Here is a 17122-nt window from a genome sequence, read left to right on the forward strand (position 1 = left end):
GGCCACAAAAGACAGTGTCTGTCTCAGATTGTCTCAAAATGTTTCCATGAGAATGTGCAGCCTCAGGCCTGCCTGAAAGCATTGTCAAGGAATCCCACTGTTGAGAAATAATAAGAAAATAGCAGTTCCAAGCTGTTAACACCCCTGGGGTGTCTGGCAAGAGCAAATCCAAAGATCCTTTGAGGAACATACTCCCAGTCTGGGCTGCACATGTTCTACAAGTGAAGTTCCACCAACAGGGACACACGCCCCAAAACCACAAAGCAAATGAGGAAACAAGTCATGGGGAGCAACAGTGCAAGCAACAGTGAGCCAAAGAACTCAACTCCTGAGAACTCCAAACAACAGAACACACAGAGGTAGATTATAAAATAAGTATGCTTATAATCATTCAGTAAAAGGAGTCAAGGGATGATACAGGAGCAAGACATTGTTAAGATAAGGACCAGGCTTGTTTGAAAATGAACCAAATAGTGTTTATAGAATGGAAAACAACAATTATTGAAATGATGGACATGTTTAGTAGCAGATTAAATATAGCTGAAAAGAGCAATAGTGAACTGGAAACTAGGTTGAAGAAATTTCCCAGAATGCCACTCAAGAGACACAAATAAGTGAAAAGTTTGAAAGAAAAGGTAAGAATCATAGAATGAAGAAAGAAGATCCAGTTTCAATTTACTAGAAACCCCTGAATGAGTAAATGAAGACAACGGAGAAAAGCAATACTCAAGAAAATAATGGCTGAGAATTTTCCAGAATTGATGAAGGACATGCATCTTCTAATTCAGGGAGGTTTTTTTTATGAGCTGTAAGTAAAATAAATAAAATTAATGAAATAAGAGAACTTCAAGACCAAGAGCAAGGGCAGCCAGAGAGAAATGGTAAATTGCCTACAGAGTGAGAATAGAATGACCTCAAACTTCTCAATAGCAAAAACCAAAGTCTAAAGACAACAGAATAGTATCTTCAAAGTGCCAGGAGAAAATAACCACTAATACAGAGTTCTATACTCAACTAAATTATTTCAGAATGAGGGTGACCTCTAGATCTAACTACAAATATACAGGGAAAACAGGGGATAGAAGAACATGCTAAATGACACCATAGAAACGAGATCAGCAACATTCAGATTCTGGGAAATTCCGCAGGATAAACAATTCAGTTTCTTCAAGAAATAAACTGCAAGAAAAAAATTTTAATAGAGACACAGGAAGAGAGGGAGGGAAGGAGAACCTTAAAAGATATTTAAGAAACGAATCAGTCCATCTCAAGGAATAAACATTATTTGAATAGATTCAAACTACTTAAAAATGTATATTTATGAGACTATGAAAATTTGAATGCTGATTGGATATTTGATAATTATAATGTACAGTTGATAAATTTTTAGCTATTTTTATGGTATTATGGGGTCTTTTTTAAAGAATCCATGTGTTTTAAAGATATATATTGAACTCTTAATAAATGCAATGTGTTTTGTGGTGTTTGCTTCAAAATAAACCAGTAGATGGAGATATCAATGAAACTAGATTGGCAATGAGGTGTTAAAAATTTTTGAGGTTGGATACATGGTGGTTCATTATTCTATTTTTGTGGTTGTTTGAAGTTTTCCTCCATATCAGTATAATAGTAGTTATAATCAAAGAAAGTGTTAGTTAGAAAGACTTCTTCCAAGAATATGGGTAAGTAAATGGTGCTATATTAATATCAAGAAATACTGTGACGAGTTAAAATTAAAGAAGCAGATTCACTTGTAGCAACATGAATAAATCACTTAAAACAATGATGGGGGAGCAAGTTGTGGACTGATACAGTATGACACTATTTATATTGCAAAAGAAAATAAAAGTTCAGGACCCTCTAAATGTATTATGCCAAGGGAGAAGTTAAGCCCCGAGACTGAGTCACACTGCCTGTTTGCAATTCTGCTGCTTATAGTATCACTCTCTCTTCATTGTTCTTGTTCTGTAAATGACTAGGAAAAACCAGTGACCAGACCTCCCATTTCCAATCACTGATCTCTGGCGGGGAGAGGGTGGGACACAAGGGAGTTGGTGGGAGGGTTTTAGGTTCTGCCCCGGAGGAGCACTTGGAGGGGCCTAGCTCCCAGGCAGAAGTGGACCCTGGATGCCCGAGGCTGACGGGCAGTCCTAAGCTGCCTGGAGGAGAGGCACTGCCCGCTTCGTGGTAAGTCTGGTTGGAGGCTCCCTGTTTAGGAAAACCCCTGAGAAAGAACCCCCAGGAGGGCGGGTCCGTTTTGCATCAGTGTCTGCCCAGGCTGAAGAGGCTCAGGCCAGGTCTCCGAGGCATCAGTCAAGCGGCTCCTGTCCCACCCCAACTCCTCTTCCACCCCCAGCTCCAAACCAGAGGAGCCTGAGAGCCTAGGGTGAGAGTGGGGTAGGGCAAGCCAGGAAACAGAGAGGTCAACGGCACCCAGCCCTGCCGGCATCCAGCCTCCACTGCCCTGAGCTGAGGAAGGAGAGATGCTCAGCTTTAAGCAAAGATTTTTACACTGGACTGGATGTTTTCGTTATTAAATGAGAGTGTGGCAGTGGCTAAAAGTCACTGGAGAAGTTTTTCTTTCCAGGAAGTGACCTAAGATGTATTGAGGCCGGGCATGGTGGCTCACGCATGTAATCCCAGCACTTTGAGAGGCAAAAGTGGGTGGACCACATGAGATCAGGAGTTTGAGACCAGCCTGGCCAACATGGTAAAAACCCTGTCTCTACTAAAAATACAAAAATTAGCTGGGCTTGGTGGCACACACCTTTAATTCCAGCTATGCAGGGAGGCTAAGGCAGGAGAATCACTGGAACCCGGGAGACAGAGGCTGCAGTGAGCCAAGATGGTGCCACTGTGTTCCATCCTGGGCCACAGAATGAGACTCTGTCTCAAAAAAAAGATGTATTGTAAATGGCCGAAGCCTTCATTGGAGGTGGAGGAGGGAGGGGCTGGAAATGACACACAGGTGTGCAGGGACCCCAAGGGAAAGAGGACACACAGGACAGAGGACGTGCAGCCCAGCGACTGGCGATGCTGGCCAGTGGATGCCTGTGGCTGCCAGCTCAGCAGCCGTGCTTTTGTCAGAGCACCTGTCCATCCCAGCCCAAGCCCCTCAGGAGAGCCGCAGAAACGTGAGCCAGGAGCTGGGGAGGCCCCAGATCCTCAGGCAAGGTTCCTGGATGGCCCTGGCTGATGCTTGGCTGGACTGCTGGTCCTTCCGTTTGACAAATGCCCAGTGTCCCTCTGATAAGTTCCTTTTTACTCTCTGTGCTAGTCCCCCACCTTTCTGATGGGCTTGCCTGCCTCGGCCGGGAAGGGCCTGTGGAGCCGTCTCACGCTGGCATTTGCTTGTGCTGGGCCCTGTGGCTCACTCATGACCCCTGGCCAGCTTCCGAGACCTGGCCAGCGGCTGAGCCCTTTCATTTGCCCAGCATTCTTAAAAATGGAGGTTGAAAACCTTCAGGCAGGGAGTGCCCCAAGGGCCCCACCACCCCCCGCTGTCACACCCTGTGGTCACACCCACTTAAGTCCCTGCTGGGACCACAGGGTCCTGCTTCTCCTTTCCTTCATGCTGTCTGACTTGTCCTGTCTTTCCTTCTCAGCTGCAAAGGCTACCTGGGCCCCAGCTGGTCCCCCAAACCCTAGCACAACCCATGTTCTATTGCAGTGTGTTAAGTCAATCTTTTTTTTTTTTTCTTTGTATTTTTAGCAGAGACGAGGTTTCACCTCTTTAGCCAGGATGGTCTTGATCTCCTGACCTCGTGATCCACCCACCTCAGCCTTCCAAAGTGCTGGGATTACAGGCGTGAGCCACTGTGCCCAGCCTAAGTCAATCATTTCTAACACTTTTTTTTTTTTTTTTTTATGAGATGGGAGTCTCACTTTGTCACCCAGGCTGGAGTACTATGGTGTGATCACGGCTCTCTGCAGCCTCAACCTCCTAGGCTCAAGCAACTCTCCCACCTCAACCTCCTCAGTAGCTGGGACTACAGGCATGCATCACATCTGGCTAATTTTTAAATTTTTTTGGTAGAAACAGAGACTCACCTTGTTGCCCAGGGTGCTCTCAAACTCCTAACCTCCAACGATCCTCCCACCTCCGCCTCCCCAAGTGGCTCATACCTCCCCAGGTGGCTCACACCACATCCGGCCTCTAACACTATTGAAAGGGAAGGTAGAGCTCTCCACAGAACCTAATTTACAATCAGTTGTGCTCGTAATAGTGAATAGTAATGAAAAAGGAATGAATGATGACATTATTGATCCGTCTTTTGTTTCTGAAGGCATCGTTTATTATGGAAATGGTCACACATACACAAAGTAGAGAGCATAGTGTCATGAGCCCCGCTCACCACCCTGCTCCCACAGTTAGCAGCATCTGCCTAACCTTGGGTCATTTCTTCCTCCCGCAGCCTCCCCACCTCCCCACACACACATTACCCACCCCCTGCAGCAAGCTGGGTTATTTTAAAGCAAATCCAAGATGCCATAACATTTCAGCCATAAACATTTATATCTTTAAGAGATATCTCCAAGAGATAAGATCTTTTTTAAACGTAACTACCATTATCACACCAAAAAAAATTAACAGTAATTCCCAAATATCATCAAATACACACAGTCAGCGTTCACATTTCCCCAAATTGCTCTCTCTTTTTTCATGGATTGGAAGAATCAATATTTTTGGCTTTTATTTGATTTTAAAAAATTATCTCGTAAATGTCTTTTTAACAAGTGGTTTACTTGAATCTGATTCAAACGAAGTCCAGCATTGTACTTGCTTAATATGTCTCCTATATTGCTTCATCTATAACAGTTCTTCCCTCCCCTTGGTTTTCTTGTTTTTTGTTTTAGATACGGAGTTTCACTCTCGTTACCCAGGCTGGAGTGCAGTGGCGTGATCTCAGCTGATCGCAACTTCCGCCTCCCAGGTTCAAACGATTCTCCTGCCTCAGCCTCCCAAGTAGCTGGAATTACAGGAGCCTGCCACCATGCCTGGCTAATGTCTGTATTTTTAGTAAAGATGGGGTTTCACCATGTTGGCCAGGCTGGTCTCGAACCCCTGACCTCAGGTTATCCGCCCGCTTTGGCCTCCCAAAGTGCTAGGATTACAGGCATGAGCCACCTCACCCGGCCCCTCCTCTTGTTTTTTGCCTGTCATGTATTTGTTTTGTTGGAAACCCGAGACATTGGTCCTATAAACCTCACTTTATTCTGGATTTTGCTGACCGCATCCCCATGGGGTTTGCTTGTTTGTTTGTTTGAGATGGAGTCTTACTCTGTCACCCAGGCTGGAGTGTGGTGGCAGGTCATGGCTCACTGCAGGCTCAACCTCCCAGACTTAAGCAATCCTCCAGCCTCAGCCTCCCAAATAGCTAGGACTACAGGCATGCACCACCACACGCAGCTAAGTTTTTTGATTTTTAGTGGACAAGATCTCACTATGTTGCCCAAGCTTGTCTCAAACTCCTGGCCTCAAGCAATCCTCCCACCTCAACCTCTCCAAAGTGCTGGAATTACAGGTGTGAGCCACCACGCCCAGCCACCTATGGAGTTTTGACATCTCCTTGTATACCACATGTCTCCTATAAACCAGTAGTGAACCTAGAAACTTGTCCAGCTAAATCTCCATTTATTTGGCACGGATGCTTCCTGGGTGGCACCCTGCACTTCCTGCTACATCACACCAGGAGGCCCCTGTGTCTGGCTCCGGCTGCTTCCCTTCCTGTTCAGTGAGACTGAGCAGCGGGCACAGGTGCTACCCCCAGCCCACACTTTGCTATTCACCCTGTGCTGATCCCCAGGCAGAGACACTTCACTAGAGGGTCACACTGTATATATATCCAGGGAATAAGAGGTCACTTCAAATCGCTTATTCTCAATATTTTAAATTTCAGTCTCAAACAGAATGCAATTTCATCTAGTTTATAAAACTTAATATACGTATACTGCTACCTCAAAGTAATCAATCCAACGCTTGGCCAGTTAATATGACCTAATTTCACATTTACCTGTACACTTACAGCATTCATACTAGAGTGATTCTGCTATCACACAGAGATTTCAACTTTATTATATACTTTAACAAAAATGGTATGTGAAATGGATATTATGTCTATTTACTTAAGGGTTATTTTGGAATGACTTACTAAATGGAAAAAAAAAACCTATATGGCCTATATTAGTAGGAAAGTAATTTTTGGAGAAAGATTATGTAAAAGGAATTACGGAATTGGGAATGAGCTGTTTCAGGCATGATGACAAGGCAAGAGTATCAGGAAATCACGGTGCTTCCTCTTAGCAACTACTGAGCAGCAGGAAAGGCAACAGAACTCAGCAGGACTCAGCACTCCTGGAGCCACGGCTTCCCTGAGAGCCTGGCACAGGCACACAGCTGGGTCAGGGTTCTCGTGTGAATATTTAAAATAACAGCATCAAGATAAAAATATTGTCGTATCTATAGCGTCTCTATTTATGTATTTATTTTTCCTTGAAATAAAAATGTTCTAAAGTTACATTGTTTTCCATGCTGCCCGTTGTATTACCTCTCACAACTTAGGCAACAAAATTTTACGTAGTCATATTTCCAGTTCTTATACGTCTGCTCTACTCCGTATTTAGATTTGGTTAGAAAATCTGATTATTCTTGATTTCACCAGTAGCTTTCTTTTTTATTTTTTCCAAATAAAAACTAATAGTCAACTTCATCAGGCATTATGACTAGAAAATTAAGCACTCGCGGAGAAAAAAGTAAGAATACAGTCATTTTATTTTATTTTATTTTTGAGAGAGGGTCTCACTCTGTTGCCCAGGCTGAAGTGCAGTGGTGCCATCATAGTTAGCTCACTGCAGACTCAACCTCCTGAGCTCAAACGATCCTCCTGCCTCAGTCTCCCGAGTAACTAGGACCATAGGTGTGCACCACCACGCCTGGCTAATTTTTGTATTTTTGGTAGAGACAGGGTTTCACCATGTTGTCCAGGCTGGTCTCAAACTTCTGGCTCACACAGTCCTCCCACCTTGACCTCCCAAAGTGCTGGGATTACAGGCATGAGCCACCGCACCCAGCCAGCACTTTTAAGTTTGAGCCCTTTAATAGGATCTAAATCTGGTGCTCAGGATAAAATGTCACCTCTGGTGCTTTCTTCCCATAATTACAGTGTTACAGAGGCATTCTTAATGTTCCCTCTTCAAATCAGAAACAGTAAGTTGAATTGCCTTCAACTTACTGTTGATGGCAATTTGAGCCCAGATGCCAGTATTAGAGAACATATATTGGAGAACCGAATATGTAAGTAAACCACCATTTCCCTATACAAGTAAATGCATAGGATACTGCCAGTCATTAAATATTGAGTCTAGCACAATGTATGAAGCATAAAATTTCAGTGCCACTGGTTTTCAAACAGCTGTTTCCCCCAGAGAAAGGACAACTTCTGGTCTGCACCAGTAAAACAGCAACCTTTTTACATTACTTTGCATAAAGATTTACAAGTGTCCCAGGACCTGGGAGGCCAGTCTATAACAAGACAGCCTCCAGCGACTTCGCTTTCCTTCTCCACGGTGATCAGCGACACACATATAGCCACTGTGTGTCGGCGAGCTGGTCTGCCAAGTCAGCCCAGGTTTAAAATCCAGGCTTACTTTCTGTTAACGAATCGTACATGGATGGGCCCCCCTGGCGTCAGGAGCCCATGGGTTTTTGCGTGAACAGCTTTAGTCTGAGAAGATGTTTTGATCTCAAAATGTTGAAGCAACTAAGAAGAGAAGAAGAGAGAAGGGGTCAGAATTGGGACAGCAGAAAATTCTCAGTGCTCCCTGAATGCTTTTACTCTTCCTGTGGCGGCACTGGGCTGCAGAGAGCCCAGGCAATGAGCGCACCCACATCCAGCTTTTGGAGGCTACAGAACCTCTGGGTCAGCGGGAAGCCCGCTGTTTGGAAACAGAATTTTAGATCCCGTACCAGAGCCTAGCATGTCCACTGAGCAGCTGTGCAGCCGTGGGACAGAGATGCAGGCAGATGCTCAGATGACTTAGGTTTCATTTGCCATTTCAAATTCTAATTCTGTTGCTTCCACTTCAGGTCTAGATGAAGAAGCCATCAAAGGAGCAGGGGGAAATGCGGAACAAAGTGAAATTCCGGGTTTCCTGCTGGTTCCGAATCTGCAGCCACTTCAGACCCGGCCAGAAACAGAGGCGGAGAGAGCTGAATCCTCCAAAAGACTTCATCGTGCTAACATCCTGAATTTAAATATTCTTGGTTCATACCTTTGATTCGATTTCTCATTTCTACAGTTCAAAAGCAGAACCAGCCCTGCCTCCCAGGATAAAACTGGAACGTACCTACATGGCGAGTTTGAAAGGGCACCAAAGTATACACCACCCTAAAGCGATTATCTCGCCCACCGGCCGGCCAGGGCTTGATGTTCAAAGTCAGTCCTGGGCTTAGGAATACAGGTAACCTGCTCTAAAGACTTCTGTACACGGATAGGCTCCTGGGGGGAAGGGGGCCTTGCTTTCAGCCCATTTGGACAGGGCAGGGGGCAGATGAGCTGGTGACACCATAGTCTCCTACTCCTACTTAGGACCCAGGCAGTCCCCGCCCTGCCCTTCCTCTCTCTCCAGTTTTGTCTCCCAGGCAAAGAAGCTGCAGCCAGGATGGGCTAGGGCTCTAGGCTGGAGTACCATGGTGTGATCACGGCTCTCTGCAGCCTCAACCTCCCGGGCTCAAGTGATCCTCCCACCTCAGCCTCCTCAGTAGCTGGGACTACAGGCATGCATCACATCTGGCTACTTTTTAAATTTTTTTGTAGAAACAGAGACTTGCTTTGTTGCCCAGGCTGCTCCCAAACTCCTAACCTCCAACGATCTTCCCACCTCCGCCTCCCCAAGGGCTGGGATTATGGGTGTGAGCCACCACGCCCGGCCTCTAACACTATTAGAAGGGGAGGTAGAGCTCTCCGCAGAGCCTAATTTACAATCAGTTGTGCTGGTAATAGTGAATAGTAATGAAAAAGGAATGAATGATGAGATTGTTGATCTTGGTTCGTACCTTTGATTCCATTTCTCATTTCTATAGTTCAAAAGCAGAAGCAGACCTGCCTCCCAGGGTAAAACCAGAATGTACCTGCACGGTGAGTTTGAAAGAATACCAAAGTATCCATCACCCTAAAGTGACCATCTCTTTAAGATAATCTCTTTTTTTTCTTTTCTTCTTTTTTTTTTTTCGAGACAGAGTCTTGCTCTGTCGCCCCGGCTGGAGTGCAGTGGCCGGATCTCAGCTCACTGCAAGCTCCGCCTCCCGGGTTTTACGCCATTCTCCTGCCTCAGCCTCCGGAGTAGCTGGGACTACAGGCGCCCGCCACCTCGCCTGGCTAGTTTTTTTGTATTTTTTAGTAGAGACGGGGTTTCACCATGTTAGCCAGGATGGTCTCGATCTCCTGACCTCGTGATCCGCCCGTCTCGGCCTCCCAAAGTGCTGGGATTACAGGCGTGAGCCACCGCGCCTGGCCAAGATAATCTCTTTAAGATATCTCTTTTAAGATAATTAAGAGTCAGGCAAGGCACCAGGGCTCAAGGGTCAAGCCTTGCAATGGGGACGCAGGCGTAACTCACGCCTTTGTCACTCTTAAAGAAATGAGCTGAACAGCATGTCTTCAGGCAGCTCCATCACGTGCTGGCATCTGGGTGAATCAGCCTAAACACCCAACCCCCTCGCGTTGACCTCTCCGAAACGCCTGCTCATTCCCACATGGTAGAGGGAAGACTCACATGTGGGTCTCCTCACATCAAGGCCAACGTGCCACACAGTATTTTTTCTTTTCTGAGTGGTTTGTTTGTTGAAAAAAATTAAAACTATGCAGGAGACAAAAGACAAAAAACACTGCCCCCCAATGCTCAGGCAACGATGGAGCTCCCAAACCTCGGGCCAAGGTTTCCCGTCACTGAAACAGTCTTCTCCAACTTGCAGCAGAGGCTAACGGGTGGAATCTCCTCCGCCATTGACTTTTCTTTTATAAAATTTCCTTCAGGTGTTATTTAGTTCCTGCTACAGCCTGAACCCAGATACGGTGAAAACCCAGAATTATGTATCTTCACGTGTGAGGTGTTCTCTAACAACACCCAGGGCTTCCTGATGTTTCACAACCTAAGAAGCTTGAGAACCAGTGCTCCGTGTAAATGGTTGTTTCGGTTAAACAAAGGAGACCAGCAAGAGGGCCACTGTGCCTTTCCCGGGGGACCTGCTGCTGAGGGTGCCTGACAGGCCAGCTCCTAACTGCAGACCCAGCCACTAGAGGTGGAGGTGGGGTCCCCAAACCCCATAGGGCCTCACGTAGACCTCCAGCGTTTCTCAGATTGTAGCCATGCACCACACCATCGTCATCAGCAGCAGCAGTGGATGCCCCAACCCTAATCCACCAAACCCGCGACTCTGCAGGCGGGGCTAGAAGTCTGCCTTGTAAGGCGCTCCCTGCTGGTTTTATGCTCCCTAGCGTTTGAAGACCACTCATTTGACCCCCGCTTCCCTCTCTCCCAACCTGCTGTGTGATGGCAGGAGAGCTGCGCTCTGGGCCCCCGACACCCCCAGTGACACACACCCCATCCAAATCTTCAGGCCGTGGACTGTCGTCCACCCACACGATTCCAAGGAAGGAGTGAAGCAAGGCAGGAGGCCATGGGGTTGAAGTGGCTGCCATGATTGGGGGGCGGGGTGGGCACGGGAGATGGGGAGTCATTTTCAAGGGATTTCACGCAGAGCTCTTGTTTTTGGATAGGGCCTCACTCTGTCGCCCAGGCTGGAGTGCTGTGGTGTGATCAAGGCTCACTGCAGCCTTGAACTCCTAGGTTCAAGTGAGCCTCCCACCTCAGCCTCCTGAGTAGCTGGGACCACAGGCATGAGCCACAGTGCCTGAGAGCTCTTGCTCTTAAGTTTCCAAAATCATGTTTTCTTTTTAACCTGGAAGTCTTTATCCAGTTGAGCCCAGTAGAAAGAGGGCAAACCCAAAGGCCAACGTTTGGCCTCCACGCCCTACCTGGATCACGACGAGGTGAATCTCCAGTTCTGCAATTCGTCGCCCTATGCAGCTGCGAACCCCATGACCAAAGGGGATGGATCCAAAATTGTCAACTCTGTCTAAGTCTCCTTTCCGCAGCCAGCGCTCAGGCCGGAACTCCTTGGCCCGAGGGAAGTTCTCATCCTGGTACGATGTGGCATAGTGGCAAAGGGCCAGCTGGGTCTGAGGAAATCAGGGATGACACAAAAAGGATAAGGAGCAGAATCACTCGAGAGCAGGGCAGGGCCCAGAGTCCTGGCAGGATAGTCTCCCGGGATGCTCCCTCCCGGGGGCCGCCTGGATCTCCTCACACCCAGGATGGCAGCAGCTCCCTCCCTTCCCGCTCCACAGTGCACACCAAATGTCACTGCAACCACTGACAAGAACATCAAGCCCTGCAGAGACTCTCAGCAGTGACTGGCTACTTCCACATGGCCTGGGGAGCAGGCCAAGGAGCATGGGCGGCCTTGCTGGTGAGCAGTAAGTTTCCAGAACTTTGAGATCACATCATCCCCTTCCTTCCTCCCAACACCCCATCTTCATCTTAAAATACATGCAAAAGAAAAGGAAACCTATTGATCTCTGCTTAGGGACAAAGACTTTCTGAAGGTAGAAGCAGATTCCAATTCAACCCCAACCCGCAAGGCCTGGCCACCCCTATGTCCCCAAACTCACGCCTTTCGGAATCAGATACCCGCCAATAACCAGGTCTTCCTGGGTGACCCGTCCATTCCCTGGCAGCACTGGAAACAGCCTGCAGAAGAGCCAGCGGGGACAGGAACGGTCTGTTGACTTTCACAATATTTTATTGAACATTCAGAACTTCGGATATATTCCCATTTCCATTAAAAATTCTTAAAAAGTAACACATGATACTTTTTCAACTGAAACATTTTGCAAGGACCTTTGTGGCTTCTTTGCTGTCTTGCTTTGCCAGCAAGTATTCTGAGGAATGTGGAAAAGATTCCCAAAGCAAAACGTTTGCAAAACACAAAGCCAAGTCTTTCACATGCCATTGTGTTCCCAGAAGGGAAAATTCCAAGTTTCTAATATTTTATGTGACCATGGGACCACTTTATCAAGAAATAGTTCATAGGACTTAAGGCCCCATGAAATGCATTTGGAGAAACGGCATTTCAGCCATCAGGTTATCTCAGAAAACAATGAATAAAACTTTAATTGATAAATACCAATAAACCCCACAGCCAGCTCCTTTTTTTTTTTTTTTTTAATTTTGAGATTGAACAGCATGCTCTATAGGTTGAGGGTCATTATCAAGTCAGCTGTGAAAGAATTCTTTAGTACATACTGCAGAAAACAAGCTTTGCTCTTTGTCACAGCACTTCCTCACAGAGGATGCCGTGTTTTGGGGAAGGGATGTCATCTGTCCCTAATCCCACCTCCTACCCAAACCATCCCCTCAACCCAGGAGAGCCCACATCCCTCCGGCTTTCCCCTTTGTCAGGAAAGCCCTGTCTGGGAGTAAATGAGCCTCACTGGGTGGCTTCTCAACCCAGATGAGGACATTCGCACAAGAACCATGAGGTTTGTACCCAGGTCTGGAAATCAGCAAAACACCCAAACTGTTTTCCTGACATATCAATCTTGTTTCGTGTTATCTTCAGAGGAACAAAGTCAAAGGCCATTGACCCAGGCATATGTTGGGAAACCCCTGATAAGCCAGTTGGCTAAAGCAGGGACAGTATTCAATGACTGCTCCAAAAATCTTTTTTTTTTTTTTTGAGACAGTCTCGCTCTGTTGCCCAGGCTGGAGTGCAGTGGTGCAATCTCGGCTCTATCACCTGGCTTCAAGTGATTCTCTTGCCTCAGCCTCCCAAGTAGCTGAGGCTACAGGCACCCACCCCTACACCCGGCTAATTTTTGTATTTTTAGTAGAGACGCAGTTTCACCATGTTGGCCAAGGCTGCTCTTGAACTCCTGACCTCAGGTGATCTGCCTTGGCCTCCCAAAGTGCTGGGATTACAGGTGTGAGCCACTGTGCCCAGCCCAAAGATATTTACAGAGAACAAGGATTATGTTGACCCATAAAACAGAATGGTCTTTCTGCTATTCCGACAAGAGCAGAGGAAAAATCACAGTCACGAACGTCCTCATCCTAAACAAGTCAGTCACGGAAGGCAGTTGGAGAACTTGTTATGCTAGAGAACCAGGGATGTAAGGGACACAGTTTGTTGATAGATTCTGGCGAGCCTTTTACCTCAGGGTTTCCTTAAGGAGAGCTCTGACCAGCGGGACCTTGGGGACATCAGCTGCAGTTGGAACATGCCTTTCCCCTAAATTCTTGACAATCTCCCGGTACACCATCTGCTGCACTTCTGGGTGCCTTGCCAGGAGGTACACTGTCCAGGACAAGGTGAAGGACGTCTGAGGAGAGAAAGCGGCAGACACAGGCAGGCAGTGAGTAACACCAGGACTGAAACAGACGCGGTGGCAGGTATGAAGTCCCCTGGGAATACACACAGCTGCAAAGTCAAACTCATCCAATTCCATATAGCACTTAATGTCTTACTGAAACGAAAGACTGTTTCCTTAATTCATGGCAAAAAAAATAATAATAATAACTGAACATATTTGGCAAGTGACATGGACTCTATGATTCGTGTGCTCCTGTCATGAAAAACCACAGGAAACATGATCCTGGAGCTTTTTTAATCACTGAAGAGCAGTATGTCAGGGACACTGTGGAGCCTGGAGGATCTGCTGGGACTTCGTGTGACCTTCTTTGCAGGGCTCACTCGCTGTGTGCCAGAAAGGGTCTCAGGCTGCCCCCCGGCATCCCCAGGCCCAGGAAGCTGGGCCCAGCCCACTCTGGCTGCCCTAATCTAGATATTGGAGTGCACAGGGGATCACTAGTTAGCCACCGTGTCCTGCCTTCATCAAGGAAGGTCCACACAGAGCAAGTCAATAGCTTGTCTATACAAAGTAGTGTGTCTTTTTTTTTTTTTTTTTTTTTCGGAGTCTCACTCTGTTGCTCAGGTTGGAGTGCAGTAGTGCGATCTCGGCTCACTGCAAGCTCCGCCTCCCGGGTTCCCACCATTCTCTTGCCTCAGCCTCCTGAGTAGCTGGGACTACAGGCGCCCGCCACCACGCCCACTCAGCTAATTTTGTATTTTTTAGTAGAGATGGGGTTTCACCATGTTGGTCAGGCTGGTCTCAGACTCCTGACCTTGTGATCTGCCCACCTCAGCCTCTCAAAGTGCTGGGATTACAGGCATGAACCACCACACCTGGCCAGCCATGTCATTTTTTTATACCTCTCCTCAAACCTTTCTACTTATTGAAAATCATTGTTTTATTCTCGTAGGTCCCAAGATTTTTGCTGAAATCAATAGTATCATCTATGGGGCTACATTTCACTCTCTTGTAAACAAGGAAATGCCACAGTATAAAGGCCTTTCTCTTTCACCAAAAAAAAAAAAAAAAAAAAAAAAAACCTAATTTAAGCAGGCAATATCGATATCATTTTCTTGTAGAAGATATCACGTGTTTTGGAGGAAAGGCCACTTGTATATATAATAGAATGTGCAAGCTCTTATAAATTATAAAAGATTACTTAGATGCTTCCTATCAAGAGAATAGAAAATTTCTATTAAAATCACATTTTTACGGAAAAAATGTGGTATATCCATACAATGGAATACTACTCACTAATAAAAAAGAATCGGTTACTGTTATATGCCACCACATGGATGAATCTGAGTCATTCTTCTGAGTGCAAGAAGCCAGATGCAAAAGACAGCATACCATATGATTCCATTTCCATCAATGTTTAGAAAAATGTGGCAGTGGTTTCATAAATGGTTCCATCTGCCAACAATCTGTATCGCATTATGCAGTTTAAATGGAGTTGACTGTGCATAAATTATGCTGCAATAAAATCATACTAATGTTTAAAAATCAGTATGAAGTTGTAAGAATTTGTTCCCTGGCTTCTATTGTAGGATGCTAAAAGGAACACTTCCTTCTGAATGCCACCTCATTGTGATGTTCTTAGTTACCACCAGGGGGCAGGAGGCACAAGCTCAGCGACCAGGTCATTCATTCATTGCTTCACTTTTCAAGCAGTGTCTTAATTTGAGCAAATCCACACCATCACATTCACATAGTTAAGTAGAATCTTCATTGATTGTATCATTTAGTTTGCATTGAATTTATATACTTTTCGTTTTATTGTTGCACAAGATCCAAAAGAATAAGGAGTTTATGCTGTGTTTGTGTGTTTTTGTTTTGTTTTGTTTTTTGCTTTTACATGCTTAAGTGACATTATAATAAAAATAAAGCCTTGAGGCTTTTTCATCCCCTTAAGATGGAGGTCTGTGCAGGGAGGGCCTTATTCAAGGCCGGGAAGCACCCGTGCAAAGGAAAAGCTTTCAGATGACGAGCTTGGTTGTTTAGTTTTGCCACCTGTTGATGAAGTCAACGACTGCTACCTTGGAGGAAGCTGTGAGACAGGCAGGGTGTGCATGGAATGCTTTGGAAACAGCGAGGGGTCACTCAATCTAAATTCTCACTTTCCACCCGACCACCAGAAGCACCCCAGCCCGCAGCTTCCCCAGTTTCCGGCCAGAAATTTCATTATCTTCCACCTACTGAAAGCATCAGCCTAGCTCCTCCCTGTTTTGCCACTTCCTTTTAGCAAATTTTACAACTGCTCTGCACCTGTGCCTACATGGGGCTCATTTTCACACATATCCCATTAATTGCATTATATTATACATGTGTTTTTAAAAGGAACTTGGCTCCTTATCCCCCTGGACCATGCCACTCCCAGCCAGCCAAGAAACCCATGTTAACTACCTAGTGTGTTGCCTCCACGCCCTGCTCTGTGTTCATGCAGTCACGGACAGATGTGCACATGCACACAGCCGGGAGGGGGCGGTGCCGCTGCATCTTACTCACAGGACAAGGTATACACGCTGGTCTGCCTCTTCCTTTCCCATCGGATAGCCTGTGGGATCCCCCAGGTTAATGGGCAGTGCTCTGTCTCATTCTGATATGAACCCTCCCTGGTTCCAGTGTATCATTGATCTGCCACACTAGTGGGCTGCATTCACAGGGAATTTGTTGATACACACACACACACACACACTCTCATCAACCAAACTGCTTAAGTTTACTTTCTTCACACTCTCTTTAGCAGGTTTTGGTTTTGAAGTTATGTTGACTTTATGTAACAAATTGAGGGATGAATGAAATGAATTCTTGGCTTTATGAAATAAATTCCACGGCCTGGAATATTTCAAATGATAACTAATAAGGTTTTTAATGTCCGTACCCTCTTCATTTGTGACATTATGAAACAATGACAAAATGTTAGGAATGATTTGTAAACTTTAAACATTTATTATCATTTTATATGTGTGATATGGAATTTTGGTTACGCTTTTCACAGAAATCATTATGCACCTTACATTTAATATACAATCGTGCATCGTATAGGGATGTTTTGGACAATGATGGACCCAATATACAACAGTGGTCCCATAAGATTATAATGCCACATTTGTAGTGTAGCTTGCCAGTGTTTCAGTATGTTTGGATACACACATACTTCCCACTGTGTTCCAGCTGCCCACAGTATTCAGTACAGTAACATGCTGTACAGTTGTGTAGCTTAGGAGAAATAGGCTCGACCATGCAGCCTAGGTGTCTGGTAGGCTACCATCTAGGTTTGTGTAAATACACTCTAAGATGTTCACGCAGTGACAGGACCACCCTGAGAAACACGCATTTCTCAGAACAAATCTGCATCATTAAGTGATGCGTGACTCCTCACGCAGAGTTTTCTCCTCCTGGAGCCCCTCAGCAGTGCAGCAGGTCTAGTACAAACATGAACAGTGTGCTAAACAAATCTGCCTTAAAAGTAGACAACAGCCAGTCGCAGTGGCTCATGCCCGTAATCCCAGCACTTTGGGAGGCCGAGGCAGGTGGATCACCCGAGGCCAGGCGTTCAAGACAGCCTGGCCAACATGGTGAAACCCCCATTGCTACTAAAAATACAAAAAATTAACTGGGGATGGTGGCAGGCACCTGTAATCCCAGTT

The 17122-nt window shown here is 46.0% G+C and overlaps 1 protein-coding gene across 2 annotated transcripts in view; it reads right to left on the reverse strand.

Annotated features, from left to right (window-relative positions):
* Positions 1-6782: 6782 nt before the first annotated feature.
* The window catches only part of LOC104662434 (cytochrome P450 27C1), a 29666-nt gene continuing 19326 nt past the window's right edge, over positions 6783-17122 (reverse strand). Inside the window, exons 5-8 of one of the 2 annotated variants that reach the window (XM_030916929.1) lie at positions 13276-13442; positions 11733-11811; positions 11037-11240; positions 6783-7760 (exon numbers count right to left, since the gene is read on the reverse strand). In XM_030916929.1, the coding sequence (XP_030772789.1) occupies positions 7644-7760; positions 11037-11240; positions 11733-11811; positions 13276-13442 (567 nt within the window). In that variant the 3' untranslated portion in view covers positions 6783-7643. The remainder of the gene's footprint in view (positions 7761-11036; positions 11241-11732; positions 11812-13275; positions 13443-17122) is intronic. The other variant, XM_030916928.1, reaches the window with a different exon arrangement.

Source organism: Rhinopithecus roxellana, chromosome 14 (genome assembly GCF_007565055.1).
Source record: "Rhinopithecus roxellana isolate Shanxi Qingling chromosome 14, ASM756505v1, whole genome shotgun sequence".
Taxonomy (NCBI): Eukaryota; Metazoa; Chordata; class Mammalia; order Primates; family Cercopithecidae; genus Rhinopithecus; species Rhinopithecus roxellana.